This window comes from Loxodonta africana, chromosome 18 (assembly GCF_030014295.1).
Source record: "Loxodonta africana isolate mLoxAfr1 chromosome 18, mLoxAfr1.hap2, whole genome shotgun sequence".
Classification (NCBI taxonomy): Eukaryota; Metazoa; Chordata; class Mammalia; order Proboscidea; family Elephantidae; genus Loxodonta; species Loxodonta africana.
The window spans coordinates 72,358,120-72,375,673 of NC_087359.1; the positions used below are offsets into that span (position 1 = coordinate 72,358,120).

General features: G+C 42.0%; 1 protein-coding gene across 1 annotated transcript in view; it reads left to right on the forward strand.

Moving 5' to 3' along the window:
* CFAP52 (cilia and flagella associated protein 52) overlaps positions 1–17,554 on the forward strand; it is a 56,763-nt gene that overhangs the window by 28,831 nt on the left and 10,378 nt on the right. The window contains exons 7-11 of the mRNA XM_010596610.3: positions 2,035–2,135; positions 6,333–6,503; positions 9,932–10,080; positions 12,231–12,376; positions 16,622–16,773. Of these exons, the coding sequence (XP_010594912.2) occupies positions 2,035–2,135; positions 6,333–6,503; positions 9,932–10,080; positions 12,231–12,376; positions 16,622–16,773 (719 nt within the window). The remainder of the gene's footprint in view (positions 1–2,034; positions 2,136–6,332; positions 6,504–9,931; positions 10,081–12,230; positions 12,377–16,621; positions 16,774–17,554) is intronic.

The following is a 17,554-nucleotide window of genomic DNA, read 5'->3' on the forward strand; positions in this document are numbered from 1 at the left end:
AGTCTCCCTGCAGCCTCTCCAACATTTGTTATTTTCTGTTTTTTTTGATTAGTGCCAGTAATGTAGGGGTGAGATGGTATCTCATTGTTGTTTTGATTTGCATTTCTCTAATTGCTAATGATCGTGAGCATTTATTCATAGGTTTGTTAGTTGCCTGAATGTCTTCTTTGGTGAAGAGTCTGTTCATTTTCTTTGCCCATTTTTTAATTGGATTGTTCGTAGAGGTGTTGACGTTTTCTGTAAATTTTAGAGATTAGATCTTTGTTGGATACGTTGTAGCAAAATTTTTTTCCCCAATCTGTAGGTTCACTTTTTACTCTTTTGGAGATGTCCTTTGTTGGGCATAATTGTTTAATTTTAAGGAGGTCTTATTTATCTAGTTCATCTTCTGCTTTGTGTGTGTTTTCAGTTATGTTTGGTATTTTATTTATGCCATATGTTAGGGTCCCTAGTGTTGTCCCTATTTTTTTCCTCCTTGATCTTTATAGTTATAGGTTTTATATTTAGGACTTTGATCCATTTTGAGTTAGTTTTTGTGTATGGTGTGAGGTGTGGACCTTGCTTCATTTTTTTACAGAGGGACAACCAGTTATGCCAGCAGTATTTGTTAAAGAGACTGTCTTTTCCCCATTTAATGGACTTGGGCACTTTGGCAAAGATCAGCTGACCATAGGTGGTAGATGGATTTCTGTGTTCTTAATTCTTTTCCATTGGTCTATGTGTCTGTTTTTTGTACCAGTACCAAGTTGTTTTTACTACTATAGCTGTTGTCTCAGTCATCTAGTGCTGCTATACCAGAAATATCACAAGTGGATGGCTTCAGTAAACAGAAATTTATTCTCTCACAGTCTAGTAGGCCAGAAGTCCAAATTCAGGGTGTCAGCTCCAGGGGAAGACTTTCTCTGTTGGCTCTGGAGGAAGGTCCTTACCATCAGTCTTCTCTTGGTCTAGGAGCTTCTCAGGCACAGGAACCCCAGGTCCAAAGGACGTGCCCTGCTCCTGGTGCTACTTTCTTGGTGATAAGAGGTCCTCCTGTCTCTCTGCTCGCCTCTCTCTTTCGTTATGTCAAAAGAGATTGGCTTAAAACACAATCTAATCTTGTAGATTGAGTCCTGCCTCACTGACATAACTGCCACTAACCACATCTCGTTAACATCATAGAGACAGAATTTATAACACACAGGAAAATCACATCAGATGACAAAATAGTGGACAATCACACAATATTGGGAATCATCACCTAGCCAAATTGATACACATATTTTTGGGGGACACAATTCAGTCCATAACAACTGTACAGGAGGTTCTGCGATCAGGTAGTGTAAACTCTCCTGCCTTGTTGTTCTTCAATAATGCTTTGCTTATCCGGGACCTCTCTCCTTTCCTTACATAGTTGGTGATTAGTTTTTCCGTTTCGCTAAAGAGTGCCGTTGGTATTTGGATTGAGATTGCTTTATATCTGTAGATCGCTTTGGGTACTGTTGACATTTTCACAATGTTGAGTGTTCCTATCCATGAACGTGGTATGTTTTTGCATTTATGTATGTCTCTTTTGGTTTCTTGCAGTAGTGTTTTATAATTTTCTTTATATAGGCTTTTACATCCCTGGTTAGATTTATTCCTAAGTATTTTATCTTTTGGGGGAGTATAGTAAATGGTATTGCTTTCCTGATTTCCTTTTCAAAGTTCTCTTTGTTGGTGTAGAGGAATCCAACGGTTGTTGATTTTGTATCCTGCTACTTTGCTGAATCCTTCTATTAGTTCCAGTAGCTTTCTTGTGGAATTTTTTAGATTTTCTCTGTATAGGATGATATCATCTGTGAACAGAGATAGTTTTACTTCTTCCTTACCAAGGTGGATGTCCTTTATTTCCTTATCTTGCCTTATTGCTCTAGGTAGGACTTCCAGTACGATGTTGAATAAGAATGGTGATAAAGGGCATTCTTGTCTGGTTCCCATTCTCAGGTGGAATTGCACTGAATATTAATGATAAGACTCCTTGGCCTTGTTCTTAAAGGGTGTTTCTCCCCCCAGGGGGTGTCAGCTGTCAAGTGCCTGAAGATGGGGGGTCTGTTGTTGGGCTCTGGAGCTGGATTGCTCGTCTTCTGTAAAAGCCCCAGCTACAAAGTCATCAAGTAAGTTCTGGGCCCGACAGGGTTGTGATGGGGAGATACCCACCAGAGGGCGGTTTGCTTCAAGCTAGCAACTAAGTGATATTGGCCAATTGACATTTGGTGAAACAATTTCATCTTGGTGTTAAAATGAGTAGTTGGAATCACAATAAATGATGGTTTCTCTGCCAATGAAAAGACAACAGCTTATGTCAAATCAAGCCAAAACCAAACCTGTTGCCATTGAATTGATTCCGACTCATAGCAATGCTAAGGGTCAGAGTAGAACTGCCCCATAAGGTTTCCTGGGGTTTTGAACTGCAGAACTTCTGATTAACAGTTGAGCTCTAAACCTACCTAAAGGGGATACTGTCCTTTTAATAGACACATTATTATTAAGCTAGTGCATTGAGCCATCACAAAGGAAATGTGCTGTTACAAACATATCCAACAAATAACCCCAGATTTCAAACTTTTCAAAATTGGTTCATTCAACAAAATTTATTGGGCACTTTTTATTATGTGCCAGGCACTGTGCTAGTAGTTAATACATTTGAATACAAACTTTAACACAAATAGCCAACATTTACCAGCAATTTCTATACGCCAGACAGTATGCTGTGCACTTGTCATGGTTTATCTAATTAAAATAAAATAAAGTAGAACCTTATATATTGTCATCAGCAGATATTTATTGAGTACTTCTTCTGTCCAAACCAATGTGCTAAACAGTAAAATAGTAAAGAAAAATAAGATGTGGTATTTGTTCCCCTGGAGCTTAAAATCTGGTTTGGGGATAAAATATATACACATGAAACAGTCACTACACTACAAGATGGTACATAAGCACAAACTTCATGGTTCAGATAAAGTAAAAAATACCATGGGTGTTGGAGAGAAGACCAGAGAAGGGAGGGATCACGTTGGGCTGCAGAAGTCGAGGAAGAGTCTTCACAGAGAAACAGAGGCAGAAGTTGAGCTCAGCTCTAAAAAAAGCCAGCCAGTCCTAGACTTGCTCCATATGGCCTCAGCTAGCTCCTAGAAAGCATGTGTGTCGTAGATACAAGCATCAGCTGTCATCACTCAAACAAACATATGCAGAGCACTCGCTGTGTGCCCGGCGCTATTTTAGGTGCCTGGGATATATCAATGAATAAAGCAAACAAAGAAGAAAAGAGGTCCCTGACGTCATGGAGCTGATATTCTAGCAGAAGGGAAAATACAATAAGTAATAAACAAGATAAACTGAAAAGTACGTAGTTTTATAGGGTGATCAGTATAATGGAGATGAATGAAGTAGTTTAAGGGGGATTGGGGCTTAAAGGGGGGCAGCGGGGGATCAGGTTGCAATTTTACATTTAGTGGTCAGGGTAAGTCTTATTGAAAATATATTCTGACCAGTTTAAAGTGGCTGTATGAGGAAGAATAAGGAGGGAGAGGACTGTAGAACAATGCTGGACAGACTTTGGATACATGAGGTGAATATAATAAATGACAAACCCAAACCTGTTGCTGTCGAGGTGACTCATAGTGACCCTATAGCACAGAGTAGGAGAACTGCCCCACAGGGTTTCCAAGGAGTGCCTGGTGGATTTGAACTGCTAAGCTTTTGGTTAACAGCCGTAGCTCTTAACCACTAGGCCACCAGGGTTTCCATAATAAATTAGCTCTCTATTTTTTTCACCTCTTGTTTTTTTATTTTAATAATTTTTATTGTGCTTTAAGTGAAAGTTTACAAAACAAGTCAGTCTCTCACACAAGAACTTATATACACCTTGTTACATGCTCCCAATTGCTCTCCCCGTAATGAGACAGCCCGCTCCGTCCCTCCACTTTCTCTTTTCGTGTCCATTTCATCAGCTTCTAACTCCCTCTACCCTCTCATCTCCCCTCCAGGCAGGAGATGCCAACATAGTCTCAAGTGTCCACCTGATCCAGGAAGCTCACTCCTCACCAGCATCCCTCCTCAATCCATTGTCCAGTCCAATCCATGTCTGAAGAGTTGGCTTTGGGAATGGTTCCTGTCCTGAGCCAACAGAAGGTCTGGGGGCCATGACCACCGGGGTCCTTCTAGTCTCAGTCAGACCATTAAGTCTGGTCTTATGAGAATTTGGGGTCTGCATCCCACTGCTCTCCTGCTCTCTTAGGGGTTCTTTGTTGTGTTCCCTGTCAGGGCAGTCATCAGTTGTAGCCGGGCACCATCTAGTTCTTCTGGTCTCAGGCTGATGTAGTCTCTGGTTCATGTGGCCCTTTCTGTCTCTTGGGCTCGTAATTACCTTGTGTCCTTGGTGTTCTTCATTCTCCTTTGATCCAGGTAGGTCGAGACCAATTGATGCATCTTAGATGGCTGCTTGCTAGCGTTTAAGACCCCAGATGCCACTTTCCAAAGTGTCACCTCTTGTTTTTAATATGCAGTTGCTCACGTTGTGATGAAGATAATGAGACTCAGCAATTATTATAAGATTCTGCCTCCAGAAAATATGCTATTAATGTCTCCAAAATAACCCTGTGTGGCAGAGAGGCTCAAATTGGATGCAGGGATTTCTGCCTCCTTAGATTTTAGTAGATTGATAAAGCAGCTCACATGAAAAGTCGTGGAGATTAAAAAAGGAAGGAATGTGCTCAGAACAGACTGCTAAAGTCGTGATGCCTTTGGCCTTACCCTCCTTTGCTCTGGGGCATCCCTTATGCCATAGCTCTGGGCTTCCCCTTGTCTTCTCGGGATCCCTTATGCCATAGCCAGTGCTTCCTGGTTGCTCCCTTTGAGCTCTCGTGCTTTACCTCCATTGCCTCTAATCTTCCCTACAACTCTGTGATTGAGTAAACTGAGGCAACTTGTCGAGAGTCTCAGAGCTCTAGTTAGTGAAGAAGCTGGAATATTCTTTGGAGTCCATTTTATTAAAATCCTTGCTTTAAACGTTCTTTCTTCATTAACTGTTCTGTGTCCTACCAACAAATAACCTTTCTAAAACACTGCATTTCTCAGTCTGCTTCCTTGTCCAAAGCCCCCATTGAATGCTTATGGTCAAAACTAAATTAGGAGGTTGTTGAATTGGTGTGTCTCTTGTTGTGTGTATTTTCACCACACACACGCACACACACACACACACAATTCCTCATGAGGGACAAATAGGCACAGAATTCAGATAAATGAAAAGAAGAGTAGGCTCTTGAGTGGGAACTTTCGACAAAATATAGATGCTATTTTCCCCTTAAAACAAAAACGAAAAACCTAAATTAGTTGCAGAGCAAGGTTTTGTGCTCCTGGCCTCACTTATTTATACATTCTGTAAACCAGACAAAACACTTCATGCTCATTAAAGATGGGGGGGGGGGGGGGTGTGGAGTCTAAAGTGTGGAAGAAGAAAAAAATAATCCCTGCAAGTTCTAGTGAAGACAACCACTGGTGACATTTTACTATTTTTTCTTTGTTATTCATACAAATTTTAAATAATATAAAATTTTGCATCCCGATTTTTTTTACTTAACGCAAGCCTCATAAACATTTCAATGTTACAGAGTAGCCTTTTAACCATCATTTGAATGGCCAGCTAAATACTCTATGAAGTTGATGGCTCATAGATCTTTCAACCATTCTGTTACCGTTGGCTATTTAGATTGTTTCCAACTTTTTCTCTTAAACAAGGGTATAATATCATTTTTTTATGATTTCAGGATTAGTTTCCAGAAATGGAATTAATAGAGTGTTTAATTGCCATGGTTCTGGTCATTTGCACCCATATGCATACCCGGAATGTTCTCTGTTCAAATTTTACCTGCATTGCACAACACGTTTCAGATTGTATCCCGCTGATGAATCTTCCCTTACTATTTATTTAACCTTTGCTGACCATGGGGTGCACAATATTCCTGCCTCTACAACTGTGTCATCTCCTTGAGGTCATGTCCCAGGATACGTGGAGGATTTGTACACCGTAACGATTTAGATAAGGGGCCCTGGTGGCACAATGTTTAAGCACTCAGCTGCTAACTAAAAAGTGGGCAGCTTGAACCCACCAGTGTCTCCAAAGGAAAAAATGACCCGGCGATCTGTTTCTGTGAAGATTTCAGCCTAGGAAACCCTGCGTGGCAGTTCTACTCTGGTTCTCTGGGGTCACTATGAATTGAAATCAACTCGATGGCATACAACAATGATTTAGATGGTTAATAAGTATTTGTGATTGATCGAATGAATCTACTTTGCTTTTTTTCTTTTTAAAGGAAAATCCAGCTACAAGGTGGCATCACTTCCATCACACTTCGAGGTGAAGGACACCAGTTTTTTGTAGGGACAGAAGAATCGCACATTTATCGCATCAACTTCACAGATTTCAAAGAGACTCTCATTGCTACTTGTCACTGTGAAGCTGTTCAGGATATTGTCTTTCCATTGTAAGTAGAAGAGAAAAACATTTTCATCCTAAGCATTGAGATCATGTATATATGATGCCTTGTACAAGGGAATTTAATTTTATTAATTTATTTTCAACATCTCTTCATATAATTATGATTTCTCTCGTGTAAAAAGCATGGGGCCAGAGCCTGACCTCTGCTAACTTCACCAGAGGGAAAGAGAATCAACATCAACAGCCCAAGGCTGATTCCTCTCAGGTGGAGGTCAGACGTACCTCTCTCCCCCTTCTTTACCAATTCTGACACCAGCCTTCCCTCCCACGGCACACTCTACTTCTCTACTGTGTTAGATAATTCATTGCCATGGTCACACAGAACTCACAGACAATACTCATGATTGTGGGTTTTATTAGGGAAATAACAAGTTACAATTCAGGTTCAGGAATGCTCAGGATACAGTTCTTTGATTAGGAGAAATTCTTAGCAGTGCCGGCATGTAGATCTCTCCCTGGCCCTCAGCCCCTTGGCCCCTCGGCCCCTTGGCCCTTCTGCCCCTCTGCCCCTCCGCCCCTCAGCCTGGCCTCTGCCCTGCTTGGCAAGTGTTACAAAGCTCTTTTAGCTCTCCTGATAAGTACCCTGAGGCACCCCACTCTGCTAGTAAGCCCCAGCCTGAAGGCGCTGAGCTCTAGCTCCTTGGGTCAGCAAACCTAGCTCCATGAAGTGCCTGGAGGCACCCTACTCCTCCAGGAAGTCTCCTGCCTGAAGGTGTTCAGCTTTCTCACTCTGTGGACCCAGAAGCCTACTGCACTATCTCCTGCCAGTCTCCTGTGGTTTCCTGCCTCTGCTGCCCACCTTTTTCTGCCCCTGCTTCTCACTATCTTTGCTTTTATAGCTCTGTCTTTCTCTCTCTCAGCCTCCTGGTTCCAGGAACTTCTCAGCCCAGGACTCCCAGGTCCAAAGGACTCACTTCACTCCTGGCTCTTCTTTTTTGGTGGTGGTGAGATCCTTTCTTCCCACCTCTGGTAGGGCTCATTTTAAATCTAGCAGGAGGGCAAAACTGAGCATTCCCTTTGTTAGGCTTCCATATACCTTCTTTGCGTGTTGTTAGGTGCTGTTGAGTCGGTTCCAACTCATAGTGACTCTATGCACAACAGAACAACACGCTGCCTGGTCCTGCACCATCCCCACAGGTGTTGCTATGCTTGAGCCCATTCTTGCAGCTACTGCATCAGTCTATCTCATCAAGGGCTTTCCTATACTTTATCAAGCATGATGTCCTTCTCCAGGGGCTGATTCCTCCTGAAAACAAGTCCAAAGTTTGTGAGACGTAGTCTTGCCATCGTTGCTCCTAAGGAGCATTCTGGTTGTACTTCTTCCAAGACAGATTTGTTCATTCTTTTGGCAGTCATTGTGTGTGGGTCACAAAGACTACAGCTAAAAGGGCTATATTAAGTAATTCGCTGCACTGCATCTCTTTCAAATTCTCTGATGTAGTGAAATTATTCTAACAGACTTGCCATTGCCTTCACCACGTAGTTACACTAGTTTTCCCAACTCAGATTTGGGCTTCTTTAGAATTTTGACTTTTCTAGTAAACCCATCATGTAAAGAATATAACAGACCAGCAGAACTTTTCTATGTTTTTCTCAATGCTGTCTGGAATAAGCTTAATGGTACCTTCTTGCAAACCTCTTTCACGTCATTTGTTTGTACGTCTTTGGTTCTCCAGATTTGGCAGACCTGGGGGTGGTGGGCATAAGAGGCCTCCCGGATCTAGTGGCTGTATTTCTCGGTAAATGCCACACAGAACAAGCGAATAGCCATCCGTGAATGTGAAGATTGTATGTCAACTTGGCTGGGCCGTGATTCTCTGTGGTTTGGCAGTTGTATGATGATGTGGTCACTTCCACGATGAGATTTGATATAATGTGGTCACTCCATGATGGGATCTGCTGTGAGTAGCCAATCAGTCGAAAGGAAGTTTCCTTGGGGGTGTGGCCTGCATCCCATATAGGTGGACTCTCTGGCAAGGCTGAAGGCTTTTGCTTTCCCTGGATCCTTTGCTTTCCCTGGATCCTGCAACTGGCTCCTGTTTGTCTGACCTCCAGTTCTTGGGTCTTGAGGTAGCAGCTTACCTGCCGTCTTGCCTGCTGATCTGGGGATTTGTTGGTCTTCACAGCCTGTGAGAAAGAGCCTTGCCCTCTGACCCGTTGATCTTGGGTTTGCCAGCCCCTGCAGCTATGTGAATCAGGAGAAGCCCCTATCCTGACCCAGGGATTTGGGACATTCCAGCCTCTACAATCATGTGAGCCGTTTCCTTGATAAAAATCTCTCTATATATATATTTATACACTTTACTGGTTTTGCTTCTCTAGAGAATCCAGCCTAAAACACCATCAAAAAGAACTTCGGTCATGGTTTGCCATTATTTGATGATGAAACACATTTTGTCCTTGGTAAGATCCATTCCAGGAAGTTGGTCAGACAGTTTTTGCTCTGAACGTCCTCATTATTTAGCTTGAATTTACGAAATTCAAAAGCATTGTTGTTTAGATTAGTGAGACTCACTTTCAAAACTCAATCCTGAGATCATGAGATCGGGATTCCCTGAGTCCTTATGATTAGGTTCTTACGAATATTTCTAATAGTGAACATGGTGGGTATTTTCTCACCGTATGAATCTGTATTTGAAAATAAATCAATCATTTACTTTAATTGTGGTAAAAATATACTTAACAAAACATTTGCCAATTCAATAATTTCTATACGTATAATTCAGTGACATCGATTGTATTCTTCATTTTGTGCAACCATTCTCACTATCCTTTTCTGAATTATTCCACCACTATCAACATAAAGTGTACAATCTTTTGACATATTGGTACTTTCTTATATGTCTATTTACAAGTTATCCTTTTTTAAAAAAAAAAAAAAACCTGGCAGACAAATTTACTGGGCTTTTCTTCCTTGCCCACATCTCATTATTTCCTCAAAACTAAGCAAAGAAGTGTTTGGGTTGTCTGCAAACATAAATCCTAGCACCCTTATCATTTTCTCCTTTGAAGTTTTAGTGAGATTGTCTACTTTACATTTAAGGGTTTGTTGAGCCTCTTTTAATATAAATATTCCACAGATATATTTATCTCAAGAGATGTTACTTACCGGCCTCTAGTCTACCAGAGCATTGAGAGATTCTTAAATTGATTTTTTGTTTTTGAGCAGCTTTACCTTACCCTTCCTAAAGGAAAAGGACTACAAAAAATTGACCACAGATGACCTGAGGGCATCGAAAGCTATTTTACACCAGAAACTTTTAAGATCATCAAGCCTTTGGAGAGTCAGTGAAATCTAAAACGCACCCTTCCCTATATCCTGGTGAAACACATTTTATTGTCAGAGATGCATCTGAGAAGCAGTGTCTGTCTTTTATGGCCGCACCTCTCAGCCTCTTTATGGTGTCTTTGCAGTGGCACTGCTGAGCTATTTGCTACCTGTGCCAAGAAAGACATCAGAGTGTGGCACACGTTGTCCAACAGGGAGCTGCTGCGGATCACTGTGCCCAACATGACCTGCCACGGCATTGATTTCATGAGAGATGGGAAGAGCATTGTTTCAGGTAACATCTACCTGTCAAGATTCGGATTCGGGCTCCGGCCATGGATTTGATTCTCGTCATTCTCTTTCTACAGTAGTCTCCATGTGGGAGTCACCCGGAATAGCCTCCCACTGCCTACCCCTCTCCTTTCTTATAATCTAGACTCTCTTTTGAGTTCTCCTCCAGCTGGGAGACTTTCGGAGCTAGGAAGAACCAAACAGTAATTTCTCTTCTCCCAGATTGCTGCATATAGCACATTATCTTTCTCTAGAGCACAGAAATTTAGTAAATGCAATTACAATGTGGTTTTGAGGACTTACTGAGCACAGGGCACAAAAACAAAAAAACAAACGAACAAAAAAACCCGAGATACAAATCCAAATCAAACCAAGTTATGCCCCCAAGGGAGTTTATTTTTAATTCAATATATTATTTTATACCAAAGTATTTTAGCTATAAATTACAAACACCATGATATTCCACCTCTTGATACTTCAGCAGGCATCTCAAAAAATAATATTTTCCTATGAAATAACAATTTCTTAATATTTTCTTACGTCCAATACATATGCAAATTTCTCAGTGGTCAAAAAATAAATTTACTGGTTCACATCAATGAAAAGTCAAGAGGCTGGATCTTTAGATGCAGCTATTAACATGATGAGATCAAGAACCCATCTCATTCCCTCTCTTCTTGGCTCTGTTTCCTCCATGTTGGCTTCTTTCTCAGGCATGTCTTCTCACTTCTGTTATCTCCACCCTAGTCCTAGCCACCATCAGCTCTCTCCTAGCTTACTCTAACGGCTTCCTACCAGGGCTCCCTGTGTCTACATTTGCCCATTACCCTCTTTCTCCAGTCTATTCTGTTTTTAAATGTAAGGCAGATTATATCATTTCTAAAGCTCCAAAGACAAAGTCCCTGAAATGGCCTACAAGACCCTACATGATGTCTCTCTGCCACCTCTACCTTCTTACCTCTGATTTTTCTCTTACTCCTCACCCTTCCAGCCATCCATGATTCTTTGCAGTTCCTCAAACACACTGGGCATATGAACTTTGCTCTAGTTCTGGCTGCCTGGAATGTTCTTCCCCCAGAGGCCCCCATGGCTCACTCCTGCACTCCCCCACTTCCTTCAAATCTTTGGTGAACTGAGATCTACCTTAAGCATCCTATTTAAAACTGGTCAAGAGGTGACACTAAAGCCAGCCTTAGGAAGACCTGGGAAGAGCATTCCAGACAGATGGAATAGAAAGTGCAAAGGCCCTGGGGATGGGAAATCACTGGGTAGTGTACTGGGAGCTTTAGTAGTATTAGGGGAGGTTGAAAAGCTAGGTAGGGGGAGGATAGTAGTTACTGCGTAGGATTAAGAAATTTGGATTTTTATTCTGAGTGCAGTGAGAAAAACTTCTGGAAGTCTTAATCAGGGAGGTGACATGGTTTTAAAAGCTCACCGTGGCTCCTGTGTAGATAACGGATTGTAGGGGAGCAAGGGTGGAAGCCAGAGGAGGCTGTTCTAATAATCCGAGAAAGAGATGGTGGTGGTGGCCTGGACGAGGGTGGTTGCAGTGGAAGGGTTGAGAAGTGGTTGTATTCTGGATGTTTTCTAAAGGTACAGTTGATGGGACTTGTGGATAGATTGAATGTGTGGGGTGGGGGGCAGTGTGGAGTAGAGCAGAATCAAAGATGGCTCTGAGCTTCTTGGCTTGAGCAACTGATGAATGATGTCATCTTCTATTAAGATGGGGAAGAAGGTGGGGTCAGGAGCATCAGATTTAAGGCTGTGTGGCAGAAAGTCAGTGCTTTATCCGAAAATATGGGAAATTCTACATCCCAGGGGCGATATCAACTAGAAAGTTGTGTGTACAAGTCTGCAGCTCATGGAGAGATGGGAGCTGGCCTCCCTACTTCCTTCACTTCCCACCTCCCTTACCTGGGGTGGGATACACCTGGAGGCAAGTTCAACCAAGACAAAGAACTTTTTTGCCTCAGCCAGGTGTTACCAGTTTGGGACATTAGGGGGAACAGGGATGTAATTACTGGCAGTTGTGGGGGCTTCCTCTTTCTTCTATCACCCTCATACTCCCCAGACCTGATGATGTAGGACAGCAGCACTCTGTGGAGAGGACAAGTCTACTGATCCCGCCTGCTTTTTGTTTCCCTTTCATGCCAGCGTGGGATGACGGTAAAATCCGAGCCTTTGCCCCAGAGACAGGCCGACTGATGTATGTCATTAACAGCTCTCACAGGATCGGAGTGACTGCCATCGCTACCACCAGCGACTGTAAAAGGGTCATCAGTGGCGGTGGGGAAGGAGAGGTACTGTTTCTGAAAGCAGACTCTTTCTAAAACAGAGCCCTTGATTTAGAGCACCTGGCCCACAGGAGGCCATCAATTTGATTTTTAAATACATACCTGTACTAGGATTCTGGCAGGACCAAATGAAGATTTTGTTTACATTCTAAAATACATCATAAATTAAAATCCTAATAATATAATTATACATATAAATATATTTGTTCTGAGAAAAGACAGGCGTGAATTCTGATTCTATATAGAGTTGAGCTATGAATCCACGAACACTGAGTGCTTACTCTTTGCCAGGTCCACACTGATAGACTGTCACATGTGGGGTGGGGAGAGGATGGACAAGGGGTTTTTACTGGCACATATTGTCATCTCATAATTTATTTTGCAAATTCAGCTTCAAAGGGGTTATTTTCTCTTCAAGAAACCTTCCATGGCTTTCGGCAGCCTGTTAACCAGGTGGCAAAGGGACATCCGTTCATAATCCCCAGGTCCAAATTCCAAGGTGGTGCTTTGCCAGAGATTTGGGGTAACTCCTTTTTCCCCGAGGACCACAGTTATATAAATTTTTATATAAGTCTTTATCTTTTAAGGCAGATGATATTTTTAAAACTAACCCTTTAATGCAACCAGGGGTTTTGACTGTTATTTTGTAATTACACTCAGCCTTCTCTTCCATCACTTCAAGGAGTCTAAAAGGCCTCTGGCTCATTTTGTATCCCAAAGTCTTCCCTTCTTCTACCTAGGAATTCTGTCTGTCTGTCAATTTTTTCTTAGCTACACGCATTTTTTCCCCTTCTCTTCTTGACACTGTCATAGGAAAAGCTTCTTGGGGAGAAGAAACAGCATCCTGATGCAGCCTTTAGTAGAGTTTAGACAATAAAGCTTAGTGGCTGAGAGTTTGGGTTGCCCAATATTACATCATTTGATTTCTTGACTGCTGCTTCCGTGGGCATTGATTGTGGATCCAAGGTTTATTGGTCCAGTTGTGAGGATTTTTGTTTTCCTTATGCTGAGGTGTAATCCATACTGAAGGCTCTAGTCTTTGATCTTTATCAGTAAGTGCTTTAAGCCCTCTTCACTTTCAGCAAGCAAGAGTATGTCATCTGCATGTTACAGGTTGTTAATGAGTCTTTCTCCAATTCTAACGCTGCATTCTTCTTCATATAGTCCAGCGTTTTGGATTATTTGCTTAGCATACAGATTGAATAAGTATGGTGAAAGAATACAGCCCTGAGGCACACCTTCCTGTTTTTAAACCGTGCAATATCCCCTCGTTCTGTTCCAATGACTGCCTCTTGGTCTATGTACGGGTTCTGCTTGAGCACAACTATGTGTTCTGGAATTCCTATTCTTCCCAATATTATTATTGGTTATGAACCACACAATCAAATAACGAGGAGTGTGTCAATAAAACAGAGGTAAACATCTTTCTGGTATTCTCTGCTTTCAGCCAAGATCCATCTGACATCAGAAATGATATCCCTTGTTGCATATCCTCTTCCGAATCTGGCTTGAATTTTTAGCATTTCCCTGTTGATGTACTGCTACTTGTTTTTGAATCATCTTCAGCATCATTTTACTTGAGTATGATATTAATGATATTATTCAACAATCTCCTCATTCCGTTGGATCATTTTTCTTTGGAATGAGCAAATATATGGATCTCTTTCAGTCGGTTGGCCAGGTAACTGTCTTCCTAATTTCTTCTCATAGATGAGTGAGCACTTCCGGTGTCGTATCCATTTGTTGAAACATTTCAATTGGTATTTCATCCATTCCTAGAGGCTTGTTTTTCACAATGCCTTCAGTGCAGCTTGGACTTCTTCCTTCAGAACCATCGGTTCTTGATCATGTGCCACCTCTTGAAATAGTTGAACGTCAACAAATTCTTTTTGGTACAGTGACTGTGTATTCCTTCATTGTTCTTTTGTTACTTCCTGCATTCTTCAATATTTTGCCCATGATAACCAACCAAACCCATTGCCGTTGAGTTGATTCCAACATATAGGCCCTATAAGATAGAGTGGAACTACCCACAGGGTTTCCAAGGAGTGGCTGGTGGATTTGAACCACCAGTCTTTTGGTTAGCAGCTGTAGCTCTTAACCACCAAGCCACTAGGACTCCGTTTTGCCCATAGAATACTTCAATATTGCAACTCGAGGCTTGAATTTTTTCTTCAGTTCTTTCAGCTTGAAAAATGCCGAGCATGTTCTTCCTTTTTGGTTTTCTAACTTCAGGCCTTTGCACATTTCATTATAATACTTTGTCTTCTCAAGCCACTCTTTGAAATCGTCCATTCAGCTCTTTTACTTCATCATTTCTTCCTTTCTTTTTAACTGTTTACTCTATGTTCAAGAGCAAGTCTCAGAGTCTCATCCATTTTAGGCTTTTCTTTCTTTCCTGTGTTTTTAATGACCTTTTGCTCTGTTGACATATGATGTCCTTAATGTCATCCTACAACTTGTCTGGTCATCAATCATTAGTGTTCAGTGCTTCAAATGTTTCTTGAGATGGTCTCTAAATTCAGGTAGAATATACTCAAGGTCATACTTTGGCTCTCGTAGGCTTGTTTTAATTTTCTTCAGCTCCAACTTGAAGTTGCATATGAGCAATTGATTGTCTGTTCTGCAATTCTCCCCTGGCCTTGTTCTGTGTAGGCACGTTATTTACATGGGTGCATTATTTGTGAAAAAATACGGTAGACAAATTATTTCACTTGGCTTAGCCGTGGCCCTTGCATTATTGGTTTTAGTAGTGGATGTCTGATAAATTTCTCAGCCTGAAGGTAGAGACAGGTACAGGCTCCATGGAAGATGATTATATTTTATGCATGAATATTCCTGGCCTTCAACTTAGCATTCCCACTCCATACAACTGAGATGAGAACATGGAATTTACGAAAAAAAAAAAAAAAAGTCAAGCACAGCAGAGGTTAAAAAGCTCTTGGGATTCTTATCTTTTCAAAAATATCAAGCTTGTTTTAAAAGGACAAATATTGTATAAGACCACTATTTTAAGAAGTCAGAGAAATAGTTTAAACAGAGAAGAGAATATTCTTTGATGGTTACAAGGCAGGGGAGGGAGGGAAGGAGGGAGAGGGATTTTCACTAATAAAATAGTAGATAAGATCTATTTTAGGTGAAGGGAAAGACCACATACAATACAGGAGAGGTCAGCACAGCTGGACTAAACCAAAAGCAAAGAAGTTTCCTGAACAAGCTGAACACTTTGAAGGACAGTGTAGCAGGGGCGGGGGTTTGGGGACCGTGGTTTGCGGGGACATCTAAGTTAATTGGCATAATAAAATCTATTAAGAAAACATTCTGCATCCCACTTTGGCAAGTGGTGTCTCTGGTCTTAAACAGTAGCAATCGGCCATCTAAGATGCATCTATGGGTCTCAACCCACCTGGAGCAAAGGAGAATGAAGAACACCAAAGACACAGGATAATTATGAGCCCGAGAGACAGAAAGGGCCATGTAAACCAGAGACTACATCAGCCTGAGACCAGAAGAACTAGATGGTGCCTGGCTACAACCGATGACTGCCCTGACAGCGAACACAACAGAGAACCCCTGAGGGAGCAGGAGAGCAATGGGATGCAGACCCCAAATTCTCGTAAAAAGAGTAGACTTAACGGTCTGACTGAGACTAGAATGACCTTGGAAGCCATGGTCCCCAGACCTTCTGTTAGCCCAAGACAGGAACCATTCCTTAAGCTAACTCTCCAGACAGGGATTAGACTAGACTATGGGTAGACAATGATACTGGTGAAGAATGAGCTTCTTGGATCAAGTAGACATGTGAGATTATGTTGGAATCTCCTGTCTGAAGGGGAGATGAGAAGGCAGAGAGGGTCAAAAGCTGGCTGAATGGATTTGAAAAGAAATAGAGGAGGGAAGGAGCGTGCTGTCTCATTGGGGGAGAGCAATCAGGAGTATATAGCAAGGTGTTTATAAATTTTTGTAATGAGAGCCCTACTTGATTTGTGAACTTTTTCTTAAAGCACAAAAAATTACAAAAAAAAAAACTAAGCTTGTATTAAAAGGATGGAAACCCTGGTGGTGTAGTGGTTAAGAGCTACGGCTGCTAATCAAAAGGCCATCAGTTCAAATCCACCAGACGTTCCTTGGAAACCCTATGTGGCAGTTCTACTCTGTCCTGTAGGGTCGCTATGAGTTGGAATTGACTCAACAGGGAACAGGTTTGGTTTTTTGGTTTTGGTATTGAGAGGATGTGCTTTGTGGTTTCAGGTGAGGGTATGGCAGATAGGCTGCCAGACCCAGAAGCTGGAAGAGGCCCTGAAGGAACACAAGTCCTCTGTGTCCTGCATCAGAGTGAAGAAGAATAACGAGGAGTGCGTCACAGCCAGCACAGATGGGACTTGCATCATTTGGGATCTTGTGTAGGTTCCTGTGATGGGGAGGAGGAAGCGACACTGACTAAGCACCAGAATCTAGTGTTACACAGGACAAAACCCAACAACTGCAGCATCTCATTGAACTTGAGAGAAGGCTCAAATGAAGAGTAGGAATCTTATTTAAGGCGACAGTAAAAGGAACGTTCATCAGAAGGCGTTCATCTCTGTCACTCTTCCTTGGCATTCAAGGCTTACGGATGCTGGTGGAAAGGGTATAGCTTCGTGGAGAACTGAATCTTAGAAGTTTCTGGATGGAGGGGGAAGTAGATTTCTGAATATACATAGTGAAAAATGATTTAACTTACACAAATTCAAGTTTTCTGAAAAAAAGGAAGCAAGGAAACTAACTAAAGTAATGCAGACAGCTCAGCTCCTCTTGCCATTTCATCCAGTCAAGTCAAGCCCAGAAGGAGCGTGTGATGGGGCAGCAGTGGTGGCATAAATTTGCCCTCTCCTTCAGTTGGCCACTAGTGCAGGGGGTAAGAGCTATGGCTGCTAACCAAAAGGTCTGCTGTTCACATCCACCGGCTGCTCCTTGGAAACACTATGGGGCATTTTTACTCTGTCTCCACGGCAACTGGTTTTTTGATTTTTTTTTTTTCAGTTGGCTGCATTCCCGGGATCTCTTATAAAGTGAGCATATCATTACCCTCGTGGGGTGCTTAGGAGTCCCTAGGTGGTAGAAATGGTTAATGTGTTTGACTGATAACTGAAAGTTTGGAGGTCCACACAGAGGAGCCTGGGACGAAAAGCCTGACAAACTACC